The sequence below is a fragment of the Salmo salar genome, chromosome ssa01 (assembly GCF_905237065.1).
Source record: "Salmo salar chromosome ssa01, Ssal_v3.1, whole genome shotgun sequence".
Classification (NCBI taxonomy): domain Eukaryota; kingdom Metazoa; phylum Chordata; class Actinopteri; order Salmoniformes; family Salmonidae; genus Salmo; species Salmo salar.
In genome coordinates this window covers 156222391-156236186 of record NC_059442.1, presented here as the reverse complement: position 1 = coordinate 156236186, position 13796 = coordinate 156222391, and the positions used below count along the sequence as shown (strand labels likewise).

The 13796-nt window shown below is 42.0% G+C and overlaps 1 protein-coding gene across 1 annotated transcript in view; it reads right to left on the bottom strand.

Annotated features, from left to right (window-relative positions):
* Positions 1 to 8274, bottom strand: part of LOC106569318 (SEC14-like protein 2) — a 28082-nt gene extending 19808 nt beyond the window's left edge. The window contains exons 1-4 of the mRNA XM_014140551.2: positions 8113 to 8274; positions 7842 to 7917; positions 1770 to 1813; positions 988 to 1050 (exon numbers count right to left, since the gene is read on the bottom strand). Of these exons, the coding sequence (XP_013996026.1) occupies positions 988 to 1050; positions 1770 to 1813; positions 7842 to 7917; positions 8113 to 8166 (237 nt within the window). The 5' untranslated portion in view covers positions 8167 to 8274. The remainder of the gene's footprint in view (positions 1 to 987; positions 1051 to 1769; positions 1814 to 7841; positions 7918 to 8112) is intronic.
* Positions 8275 to 13796: the final 5522 nt, after the last annotated feature.

Sequence of the window (13796 nt, the reverse complement as noted above, 5' to 3'; positions counted from 1 at the left end):
GAGAAATGAACATTCAATTATCTGGCAACATCTCTGGTGGAGATTCCTGCAGTCAGCATGCCAATTGCACGCTCCCTCAAAACTTGAGATATCTGTGGCATTGTGTTGTGTGACAAAACTGCACATTTTAGAGTGGCTTTTTGTTGTCCCCAGCACAAGGTGCACCTGTGTAATGATCATGTCGTTTAATCAGCTTCTTGATATGCCACACCTGTTAGGTGGATGAATTATCTTGGTAAATGAGAAATGCTCACTAACAGGAATGTAAACAAAATTGTGCACAACATTTTAGAGAAATTAGCTTTTTGTGCATATAAGAAAATGTCTGGGATCTTTTATTTCAGCTCATGAAACATGGGACCAACACTTTACATGTTGTGTTTATATTTTGCTCAGTATTGTAGAACTCATACAGCTTGAGAATCAAGACGATTTTACAACCCAGATATATTATAGTTGTTCTATTTAATTCTGTGCCCATACCAACCTCTATCTGACCATGCAAGGAGGAAAGCCACACAAATGATCATAATGTGCATTGTGTAAGACGGTAGTTTGTATCAACATCTGTGTCGTGTTATTACACTGTGTAATAACCCTGGTAGTCCTAATGGTGTAGCTGTACTCTGTCACAGACAGAGCTGTACTTTTCCACCAGACAAACAAACAGAAAGGCAGGCACACACACAGGCAGACAGACAGACAGGCAGGCAGGCAGGCAGGCAGGCAGGCACACACACACACCAGACAGACAGACAGACAGACAGACAGACAGACAGACAGACAGACAGGCAGGCAGGCAGGCAGGCAGGCAGGCAGGCAGGCACACACACACAGGCAGGCAGGCAGGCAGGCAGGCAGGCAGGCAGGCAGGCAGGCAGGCACACACACACAGGCAGGCAGGCAGGCAGGCAGGCAGGCAGGCAGGCAGGCAGGCAGGCAGGCAGGCAGGCAGGCAGGCAGGCAGGCAGGCAGGCAGGCAGGCACCTCAGGAGGCCTCCAGTCAGTGATGATGCTGTCTGCTTTCATGTGTTTCCTGAACTCCAGATGCTACAGAGGAGAGAGAAACTTGTGTTCAGAACAGTCTTTTAGCAGTAAGAGTTATGTTAAATAAATGTTGCCTTTGAAAAGATTCAAGTGTGTGTTTTTAATGTGGGATAATATGGAGTTCTGGATAAACACAACCTCAAGGCTTTGAACTTTGAACAAAAGGCAACACACACATATAATGGAGCATTTTGGAAGCAGTGCACTCTGGGAAGGGATCAGGAGGCTAATACTGATACTTTATTATCTTCTGTGTGTGTGTGTGTGTGTGTGTGTGTGTGTGTGTGTGTGTGTGTGTGTGTGTGTGTGTGTGTGTGTGTGTGTGTGTGTGTAATAAGTAGCTTGAAGATGCAGCTCGCAGGGTTCCATATTATAATCCGATGATGTAAAAGAAAAAACAAATCCATAGAAATAGATTGTTTCTATTAAACAATCACCATGGAAAACGTAGACACCAGACAGTCACCTTGTTATGTCACCATCTTTATTATTACATTCTAGTCACTCTTATCAATATAACACGTTACTCTTTAATTACAGGCTAATGCATCATGGATACAGTGTATATTAACATGCACATGGTATATTGGATATGTAGACATTATTATGTCCAGTCAATAATTCTCATTACAAGTCAACCAGAGGAAAGTAGCCAGTATTTAGATATCAGAGAGTACAGGAGGACCTTGTTAGATCAACAAACACTTGAAACAGGGTCTCACCTTTCTGAGCATCGCCTCTGCTTTCTGAACATTGAAGCTTCGGGCTGGAAAAGAAGAAAAACAACACTCGTCATGATACAGAATAAGACAAAACAAGATGTAACATAGACAATCATTATGGCCATCTAAGCATGTACACTCATTACCAGGCATAACATTAACACCCGCCAAATGCAGGTAGATTTAGGTATTGGCGGGTAAGAACGTCTTTTTGACCAGACACGTAGGTGGTCAATGTGCAGGGCTCTACAGTGCGTTACATTTGCATTTGCGAATAAAAAGTCAAAGGTTAAGTCTGAACATGTGATTTATAGCTGAAAGAACTGAGTGTACATTCTGAACCTTGTTTGAAGTCAGTAGGTCACATGAGCAAGGAGCTACTGAAATTAGAACATTTGAAAAATGCATGTAAAATTGTGTGAGATGAAAATGGACAAACTAAAGGGTGTGCAATGTGTAGGCCCACTGAGTGTACATTCTGAACCTTGTTTGAGGTCAGTAGGTCACATGAGCAAGGAGCTACTGAAATTAGAACATTTGAAAAATGCATGTAAAATTGTGTGAGATGAAAATGGACAAACTAAAGGGTGTGCAATGTGTAGGCCCACTGAGTGTACATTCTGAACCTTGTTTGAGGTCAGTAGGTCACATGACCAAGGAGCTATTAAAATTTGAATGTAAAAAAAGTTTGCTCCCAGCTAGTTGAACTAGGAATACATAATGCTGCTCACACATTTCCCCATGTTTATTAGCTTTGCAAAGCAAATGAATGTCCAAATCGTGAAAATCAGACCTGTGCAATGTTGTGCGCAATCTTTCCAATATCATGACACTTATTTGGAGTCTGTGGCTCAAGTGGTTTGAAAGCTATTGAGGCTTGAAAGCGTGAATATCCATTGAATATCCAACCTGAAACTTGCTTTACCTCGGTCAAGAGAAAGTGCTCGAGTGGCCACGTTACCAGGGTCACCTCCCGCCTTTAAAGTGGCATCTGATATTTTAGTTAAGACTCACAAAAATGAAATGAAATTGAGCAATATAGGCTAATACAATACCTTCTTACTAATACTAATGTCACGTCCTGACCCTTGTAAGAGGTCATTTTCCATAGTAGAGTGGTCAGGGCGTGACAGGTGGGTGTTTTGGGTGGTTTGGTTTTCTGTTTCTATGTGGGGTTTTTCTAGATTTCAATTTCTATGTTTTTGTTTTCTATGTTTTGGCCAGGTATGGTTTCCAATCAGAGGCAGCTGTCTATCATTGTCTCTGATTGGAAGCCATACTTAGGCAGCCTGTTTTTCATGTGTGGGTAGTTTTTTTCCGTTTTGTCTATGTACCTGACAGAACTGTTGGCTGTCGTTTTTGTTTAAGCGTTATCATTAATAAAGGAAATATGAGCACTTTACACACTGCGCCTTGGTCCCCTTTAGACGACCGATGAGACAACTCATTTCTTGTTAGCGAAACATTACAAAGCATTGTCATCTCTTTTTTTGTGTGATGTTTATGTAATTTTGGTGGGAACCTTTATTTAACTAGGCAAGTTAGTTAAGAACAAATTGTTATTTACAATGATGGCCTACACCAGCCAATCCCGGACGATGCTGGGCCAATTGTGCGCCGCCCTATGGGATTCCCAATCACAGCCGGTTGTTATATAGCCTGGATTCGAACCAGGGTCTGTAGGGATACCTCTAGCCCTGAGATACAGTGCCTTAGACCGCTGTGCCACTCTATCTGGTGATATTCATGTTGTGCTGTTGAGTTTCAAATGCAAGACAAATTTCGCGAAAGGGACACATAATAAATAATTATTATGCTTGAGTGAAAAAACTCACCTATGGAAATTTGGTTATGCATATATTCCTTAAGCATACAGTATGGACCATAGAATTGTCATGGCCTTGAATTTAGGTTGGCCGATGTCATTCATATAATTAAGTGCAAATAGTGTACAGGGTACATAGTAACACCATCCAATGACAGTGAGACAGCGAATCTGACACAGTTGAAAAGTTGTATAAACTCTCTTTTGTAAGGCTAAAACACAGGATGAGGGAGAACACAAATATCGATCTATTCCATCTTCCTTGAAGTAATGCCCACTACGTGGAAGAGTCAACTCATATGGACACAAACGTGCACATACACATGATGTAATAGCTAATATTTAATGGCATACCTTGCCTGTAGTGAATGCTGATACAATATTTGCAGAATGAGTTTTAATCTTCTACGTTATAAAAGCCCAAACCCCAATGCATGGCACCTAGTAGCTACTACAACACTGCTATGTGTGTTTAATGACATTGTTCTCACACACCTGTGTGTACAGACAGTGAGTACACTACCATCATCCTAGTTGCAGTAATCTGGTCCCTGTGTTGTCTAATGACTATTACAGGATAAGTGTCCAGCTGCCTGCCTGGTTGTCTATGGGTAGGCTAAAGATACTGGACCTGTTCCCCTACCTGTCCACCTACCTCATTCAACAGGTCAATACACTTCCCTAAGAGACTAATAGGAAATTGAGTGCTCTATTGAATTGATCAGGGCCTTTGTCCAACCACAGAATATAAAATAATCACACACATTCACAATGTGGCACAGAAGCTGGACAATGAAATACAGTCATAGACAGAAGTATGTTCACTGTTTGCTGCTTAAAACATGATTTTCTAGAACAGTGGTCGCCAACCTTTTCTGAGTCAAGATCACTTTCTTAGTCAAAATGCATGCTGAGATCTACCGCTCTGATTTTTATTATGTAAGCCTATGCAACATTAACCAATTAAAAACAGTACTGTAGCAATAAGCTCATTACATTATCACTGCATACTGGCTTTTCTTGAATTTACCTGCCAATGCATTGTTGTTTGGTATATTTTTAAAAATTATATTTCAAAATTTGAGGTAGGCTATATGATCACACCGGTAATAGATCCATTGTTGTATTACTTGTGAGGCACAGCTGAGTGAACATACATTTGCTTTTTATTTTACTGTGCAGATGGTGCCTGCATCTGATGGTCAGTCTCAGCGAAGACAGCAGTCCGTCTCTCAACATCCCTCCGCTCTCCCTTTCCTCCACTGACACTGACCAAAAAGAGACACCGTCTTCCAGCTGATGGTGAAACTCGAGTCGCAGCGCGTTATTTCTGCCTCGTGCACAACTTCATGTTGTTACTCATATGAACAGAGAAAGTGAAATGTTCCTTGATATTAAAAAAGACCCAAGTCGCTAATAATAACAACAACGCAAGCCAATAGATACACTTTCCTACTCATTCATTCCTGCTGCACTGCTTGTTGTTGTTGAGTGGAAATAGGAAGAACGCGCATTTTATAGTTTATAAAAGTGCTGAATACAAAGCGTTGACAGTGCTGAGTAAGAACTTAAACATGAACTAAACATCAGCTCTTTGGTGTACTCGTTGACAGTCTCTCTCTAGTCATGGTTTTAAACGTTTTGCCAGCCGTAGGCCTATAGTGCACTTGATTGCCTTCCGGATGGGCCTGGTGAGGAAGAGTTTGTAACTTCAGACACATGAAATGGCAACACATTGCCTACACGGTGCACAGGACAGCTGAATTGGCTGCACCTACCACCAACAGCCCGAGACTAATACAAAAAATAGGAACACAAGGCTTTATTTATCATTGGGTTTTTTACTGAAATGTTTGGTGATCGACTAGAAATGCCTTGGAAATCGACAAGTCGATCGTGATCGACCGGTTGGTGACCATTGTTCTGGAATATAGGTAGCCTAGTGGTTAAGAGCGTTGGGCCAGTAACTGAAAGGTCGAATTCCTGAGCCGACTAGGTGAAAAATCTGTTCATGTGCCCTTGATCAAGATACTTAACCCTAATTGCTCCTGTAAGTCACTCTGGATAAGAGCGTCTGCTAAATTATGTAAATGTACACCAGCTTTTATAAAGATCAGGTTTGGGAAGTCATCTGATATTTAGCCGACTTTGCTTGTCCAAACCCGGTCTACTGGCTGAGTAAATATGCTCTTGTGGGCATAGGGCAGGAGGAGGAGAGGGCGCACGGTCCATCCCTATTGGTCAGGCCAGCGAGGTGCCCCATAAGCTGATGTTTACTTCCAAAACCTTATCAAAAACAAAGCGGCCGAATGTCAGATGTCACCAGAGCAGAAGCCACACTGGCTGGCAGAAACGACAGAGACCAGTCTCTAGATACACAAACATGGATGCAGTCCCCAAATCTTACTCGACTCTTCAGCTACCTATACACACGTTTTTGAACAATCCATGTTTCTGATTATGTAGTGGTGCATCTTGTATCACACAGGTGATTCTCTCTCTCTTCCCCTCTCCTCCCCTCTCATTTTCTCTCTGTGTGTATTTCTTTGTATTTATGTTGACACATGTATTTGCTAGTATTTGATATAGAGGGCACTGTTTCGCTCTTTTTTATAGGATTGAGGCTAATACTGGTTGGGGGAGTGGGGGAGTGGGGGGGGGCTGTTTGAAGGGATCTGTATTATGTACTCTCATGTAGCCTGGAATTTTGTGTATGGGGGGTTTGGGGGTAGAAGGGGCATTATATTGTTGAAAAATAAATTACTTCCTTGAAGACATGCTCCAGAACTTTGGCTACTACTAAATCTCCCACTTTGGACTGTATTTGTAGTTCATAAATACATAATATATGAGCAGAATTACTATCTTACCTCAATTATCTACAAAATCCATAGTTTGAAAGCGACTGTCTTTCTGGAGGCTGTGCTGCGCTATTTTCCCTACATTTTCCACTACGAGGGCCAGCCCCCTAGCAATTTGAGTTCAACCAATGAGCTTCAACCCCTCGCCATATGAGTGACAGCAAGCAAGATGCACAACATGTACACCAGAGCGAGAGAGAGAGAGCGAACAATGATGTGGTGCACATATCTGCACATACAGTATGTGACGTAGTATAAAAGTGAACACTACTTTCATAACTACTTGCTAAAAAGTATACAAAATTATCTCTTTAAAGTTGGACTCCATAACAGTGAAACTGCCAAGTCTGTTTGCAATCTTACAACAACAATAATATTACTTCAAACAATGAACCCTGTTTTTTTTGTAGGATATGGTTGAGTGGGAGCTGATGCTGGAGACATGGGGGAGTGTAGAAGGGGCATTATCTTCATGTTTTTTTGTGGGGGATGCTTGTGAAAATTTTAAAATGCCCAAAAATATATTGTTAAACAAATCTCCCTTCTTTAAAGACATGCTCCGAAACTTGACTACTAAGTATTTGTTAAAGTGGCAATATGTACATTTTTGGGGCGATTTGTAACAGTTCCATTACCACTGGGTCTGCTGAGTGTGGGTTAACAATACCTCAATACCTTACACCCAATCTGATAGGAAAACTAGTGTCTCTCTGCAACAGGTAATATATGTCAAAAATACTGTATTTGACTGTAAATTTACAAAAAATGTCACCACCATCAATAGGAGTCAAATATCATTTGAAAACAGGGTTGTGGATTGACGGTTAGTCAAAACACAACAACTTGTCAAAATGCCTCAAATGCCTAGGCTACCTGTGTGATTTAGCTCCCTATGGGGACAGAGAGTGGAAAGTTATTACTGTACATTTGTCTTATGTGGTTGTCACAACATAACCTGTTCTCATATTCTTGGACAACAAGTTTCACTGTAGGGTTCACTCTCTAGGGGTCAGAGAAACTGAGAGCATGTGCTGTTGGCTAAGCCCATGTCCACTACATCAGTGAGATAATGAAGCCTTTAGGTCTACTTTTACTCAGACATAGACTACTGTATCAACACACGTTTCATCCTCTTTCTATTCATCACGAGGAACATAGGCCTGCTTAAGTAGGAATAGAGGTGTTGAAAAGCACTTTAGATAGTACTACCCTATTTTAATTTGATCTCAGAAAAAGGAGATTTACACATGACCATCCTACCATCATATTGTAATGTATGCAATTCATGTTGCGGGTAAAACAAATACACATAAACATAACCTGCAGAAATGCAGGGTAGGACTATCTGATGTTGCTATGGGAACAAAGATGTAGCGTTGACTTCACCTCGGAGCCAGCGGAGCAGGTAGTGATCATGCTGCGCGGGGAGGTCTGGGAGAATGTCCTCAATCCGCTCCCGAAACTAGCAGCACGAGACAACACAAACTAAATAACTAAATAATAAATAACTAAATAAAGAATTGTTGGGGGAAAAAATTAAGGAATACACTAAATAGGCTATATGAGAAAAACATTTTAGACAGTAACTTGAATAAACAGAGGCTAGAATATAGGCCTACAAAGAACATGAAATGTTATAGTGGAAAGTTTAAATTACCTCGGCTAAAACGTCCACCTGCTTCGGGCTGAGGTCGCCCACTCGTCTGCTCATTCTATCTGTTACGATTTGCCGCGCAGGCGCTCCAGTAAATCACTTTCTGTGAATAACCTCCGGTGGAATTAAGTGGTCACTGTCATACACACACCTCCCATGCCATTCCCCTCCCCTCCCTCCAGGCCGAGGCACACTGAACCAGGACCAGCCTATCCTTCCCAAATCCTCACCTTTGACTACACCGGGGAAATGCTAAATTGACCTCAGCTCAGCGTCTAGGAACAACTCCATCCCAGATAAACCCCCAACACAGTACAGTAGTGATATAGAATAGTAATAACTCTCCAATAATCAAACAATGCAATGAACAAAATTATATTTTATTATCATATAATATACACATATTTGGCATATTATATTTAGCACATCTAATATCATTCCCATGCATTTTAGCACATAGCTTACTGTAAAGATAGCAGCCTGATGGTCTAGTTAGGGGCTTTGAAAATACTTTATATAGTCTGCTTTGGCAGAAATGTGCCCTTGCATTACAACGGTCCTTTACAAAACAGGTATAAAAAGTTAACAAAGGAACAGATAAAGTGGATACATAGAAGCTGCCTGGACAACAGCTTCAAAAGGCAAAGCACCCTAACAATTGACCAAATGTCAATTACTAACAGAAATAAGATTTCAGAGATTCACAGCAGAGCTCTGTGACCACCAATACAATCAATAAAGATCATATCATTGGCCAATGCATTAGACCAGGGATACTTAAATATGTCCCTCTAGGTACTGCTGGTTTTCATCTTTCCCTTCCAGTCAGGCAGGGATTGATTCACACCTGGGTCCTGTTTGAACTACTTTGAATTCTTCTTTACTATCTCTTTCTTAAAGTGATCTGATCTGGTTGGATTGGTGGAAACAATAGGTTGATAACATTGCTATCATCTATCCTATTGAGTCACTTCTAGGTCTATGAAACTTTTGACATTCTCCACTCTGAACCTCTTGACGTTCTCCACTCTGAACCTCTTGACGATCCCCACTCTGAACCTCTTGACGATCCCCACTCTGAACCTCTTGGCGTTCCCCACTCTGAACCTCTTGGCGTTCCCCACTCTGAACCTCTTGACGATCCCCACTCTGAACCTCTTGACGTTCTCCACTCTGAACCTCTTGACGATCCCCACTCTGAACCTCTTGACGATCCCCACTCTGAACCTCTTGACGATCCCCACTCTGAACCTCTTGACGTTCTCCACTCTGAACCTCTTGACGTTCTCCACTCTGAACCTCTTGACGTTCTCCACTCTGAACCTCTTGACGTTCTCCACTCTGAACCTCTTGACGTTCTCCACTCTGAACATTTGCACATGAATGATGAATGATCCTGAGGGTTGAGCTTGCACTAAAGATTGGATGAAGGGGTTAATCTGGGAAGTTGCATTCTACATAAGAATAGATATGAGTATTATTGCTGTTGGTCATGTTGTAAAGGAGACTATATTCTCCTCATAATCTACAAATACCCCAACCCTCTTCAACTCATTCTCTTTGTCAGTGCGGAAGAGAGAAACAAAAGTCCCATCATAAACTCTTACTTTACCCTCCACACACCTCAGAGTCCAGGCATCATCTTTAGGTCCAAACCTTACTTTCTTCTCCTTGTTGATGGATATCTTGACCACTCCTACAATCCATGATTGTTCCACATCCACAACAAAGTAAGATGTCCCTGTTATTTGCAGATTTTCCAGGACAGCATGACTTTTTAATCTCTGTTCTTCCTTCTCTTTTGTAAGTGTTTGTCTTACCACATTGAGAGAATAATGTGCTGTTTCAGGGATTAGGGTGATAGGAACTGGAATGGAACAAATGATGGTTCAAATAGTATTCAGGGATTGTAAATTAGACTGTGAGTTTGTTATATAATCATACAGTTATAAAACATCTAGTCGACTATAATTTCAAGCATCAAACATCAAAAGGGATTACAACAAGTATCTGTCAATTACAGAAATTCTCAGCATTACAACCAAAAACCACCCACACAGACACCCACACACACACACAAACACTTTCCCGCTGTCTGATAGATTTCGTTTGTACTCACCATGATACTTATTTTTGTTCACAGAATCTAAGGGGATAAACATACAGCATTTTGTAATGGTAACACATAACATTATAACAGCTTGTGTTATAGTCTATAATGCAATGAAGCAAACACACACACAAACACACACACACACACACACACACACACACACACACACACACACACACACACAATGCTTACCTAGGTGTTGCTTGAGACATTCTGCAGACATAAGAAAGCAGATTATTCCATTAGAAACTGAAGTGCTTCCAATTTTGGACATGAAACATGAGCAAACAGAAGCTTTAAACGATCACATACAAATACTACTTACCACCTTTCTTGGCATGTACATTAACTATAAAGAAACATAATTTAGTCAGGAAGAGGTCATATAGTTAATGTTTATCAATGCTGACCGACGATATCCCACTATCATTTGATTTGATTTGATTTGATATGATATCAGCGAGAAAAGGCGAGGTGACAAAATGACAGAAGTAATTCATTATCAACAGAGAGCAATTTGTGGTAACGTTAGCGATGTAACCATGCATAGGTGATATGATTCTGGCGGGCAGTGCAAAGTGAAAAAGTAGAAACTTTCTACATTATGCACATTATCAGTGATGTTGCAGGTGAAGTTCACACTATGACATTCTCAACTATCTGTCAGTTTGACTTGTGGACCAATTAATGAATAGTTAAATAATTCAAATATAGTATTTACAGTGCATTCGGAAAGTATTCAGACCCCTTGACTTTTCCACATTTTGTTACCTTACAGCCTTATTCTAAAATGTATTAAATTGTTTTTTCCTGGGCCTCCAGAGTGGCGCAGCAGCCTAAGGCATTGCATCTCAGTGCTAGAGGTGTCACTACAGAGCCGGGTTCAATCCCGGGCTGTGTTGCAGCAGGCCGCGACTGGGAGACCAATGAGGCTGCGCACAGTTGGCCTAGCATCGTCCGGTTTAGGGTAGGGTTTGGCCGGCAGAGATGTTCTTGTCTCATCGCGCTCTAGCGACTCCTTGTGGCAGCCGGGCGCATTCACGCCGACTTCAGGACACTCAGGCTTCCGAGTTAAGCAAGCAGTGTGTCAAGAAGTCTGTACGGGAGTTGCAGCGATGGGACAAGACTGTAAATACCAATTGGATATCCCGAAATGTGACTTTAAAAAAAAAAAAATCTAATTCCCCCATCAATCTACACATAATACCCCATTAATGACAAAGAAAAAACGGGTTTTTCGAATTTTGTGCATATTTATAAAAAATGTAAAACTCAAATATCACATTTACGTAAGTATTCAGACCCTTTATTCAGTTCTTTGTCGAAGCACCTATAAGAATATTTTGAAGATAAATACACAGCGCAGAGGATGAGAGGACGAGAGTACTAAAAACAAAATAGAGTACTAATGGTCAATAGGGAATTGTTAATGGAAATAGTTGCGTCTCAGTTAAACAGCTGTTAACATCTGTGGAATGTTGTACTGCAAGGACTTCTGATTGGTCAAACCCAGGCTAGGGTGGGGGGTTATAAGTGGCATCCTGTTTCTTTGTTCTGTGGAGAAAAGCTGAGGACAGGGGGAATGAACATCTACCATCTACCTCCCAGCGTAACATCTATGATTTGTCCTTTTCAAATAAATCCATTTTTGTCCCCGATTTGCTTTGGGGTTTGTATCATTGAAGAATAACATCAACTGCTAACACAGCATTGTGAGCAATTACAGCCTCTAGTCTTTTTGGGTATAACGCTACAAGCTTGGCACACCTTTATTTGGTTCTTGGTCACCTCCCTGACCAAGGCACTTCTCCCCCGATTGTTCAGTTTGGCTGGGCGGCCAGCTCTAGGAAGAATCTTGGTGGTTCTTCCATTTAAGTATAATGGAGGCCACTGTGTTCTTGGGGACCTTCAACGCTGCAGAAATGTTTTGGTAACCTTCCCCAGATCTGTGCCTCAACACCTGTCTCGGATCGCTACAGACAATTCCTTAGACCTCATGGCTTTTTTTTGCTCTGATATGCAGTCAACTGTTGGACCTTATATAGAAAGGTGTGTGTCTTTCCAAATCATGTCCAATCAATTGAATTGACCACAGGTGGACCCCAATCAAGTTAAGGATGGAAATCGGATGCACCTGAGCTCAATCTCGAGTCTCAAAGCAAACGGTCTGAATACTTATGTAAATAAGGTATTTATGTTTATGTTTTATTATAAATTTGCAAAAAAATCTAAAAACCCGTTTTCGCTTTGTCATTATGGGGTATTGTGTGTAGATTTATGAGTAAACCAATTAATTTAATACATTTTCGAATAAGTCTGTAACTTGACAAAATGTGGAAAAAGTCAAGGGGTCTGAATACTTTCTGAATGCACCGTATAATTTGATTAATATGTGGGCTGGGGTGGTGTAGCGGTTGGGGACACTGCCTTCAGCACACATATAGTTTGCTGTGTTGTTCCATCACATCTTCAACTCTACTGATGGTTTTGACCCCCAAAATATTACATGTGCCCACTCTGGTCTTGGCACGTGCGCTCTAGCCAACAGTTTAGATACAGTGCGGGTATAGTCTACACGATGAGATTATTATGGACAAAATATATTTTTATTTGTCAAACGGCAGCCAAACATTATTCATCATGTCACCAGAATAAGACCTTTGATATATAAAATAGCATCAAGCTTTTCACTGTACACTTTCACCACACTGAAGTTCATCATAATTTATTTCATCTGCAGCCTAATAAACTGGTCACCGGGGAATAGGTAGGGGGTGAAGTCGTCCAGAGCTGGCCCGATTGGCACTTTTATTCTGTGCACATACTGGGCATGCAGCAACAAACCTCTCGGTATCTTCTCCCATGGCAGGCCACCAAAATCGTCTGCGTAGTAATGCCATCGTCCGAGCCACCCCCGGGTGACAAGCCATCTTGCTGGCGTGGGACCATTGGAGGACGGCAGAACGGACAAACTCAGGCACAAACAACCGACCGGGTGGACCGGGACCGGGCTGCGTCCGAAGGGCCGCCAGAACCTCCTCCTCAATCCTCTGACTGCTCCCACGACGAAGTTCTGGGGAAGAATCGTCTCGGTCTTGGCCCCACTCTCCTCTGTCTTGGAGAACATCCAGGACAAGGCATCCGCCTTGCCGTTCTTAGACCCAGGTCGAAACGTCAGGGGAAAATTAAAGCGTCCAAAAAACAAAGCCCACCTGGCCTGACGCGAGTTGAGACGTCTAGCCGATTGCACGTAAGCAAGATTCTTGTGGTCAGTCCAGACAATAAACGGTTGCTCCGCTCCCTCCAACCAGTGACGCCACTCCTCCAAGGCCAGTTTCACCGCGAGAAGCTCCCGGTTACCCACATCGTAATTCCTCTCCGCAGACGAAAGACAACGAGAGTAGAAGGCGCAGGGATGGAGTTTACTGTCAGTGGAGCTTCGCTGGGACAGGATGGCGCCAACCCCCACATCAGACGCGTCCACTTCCACGACAAACTGCCGAGCAGCATCAGGTTGAGAGAGAATCGGGGCATTGGTGAATCGACTCTTCATTTCCACAAATGCTCGGTCTGC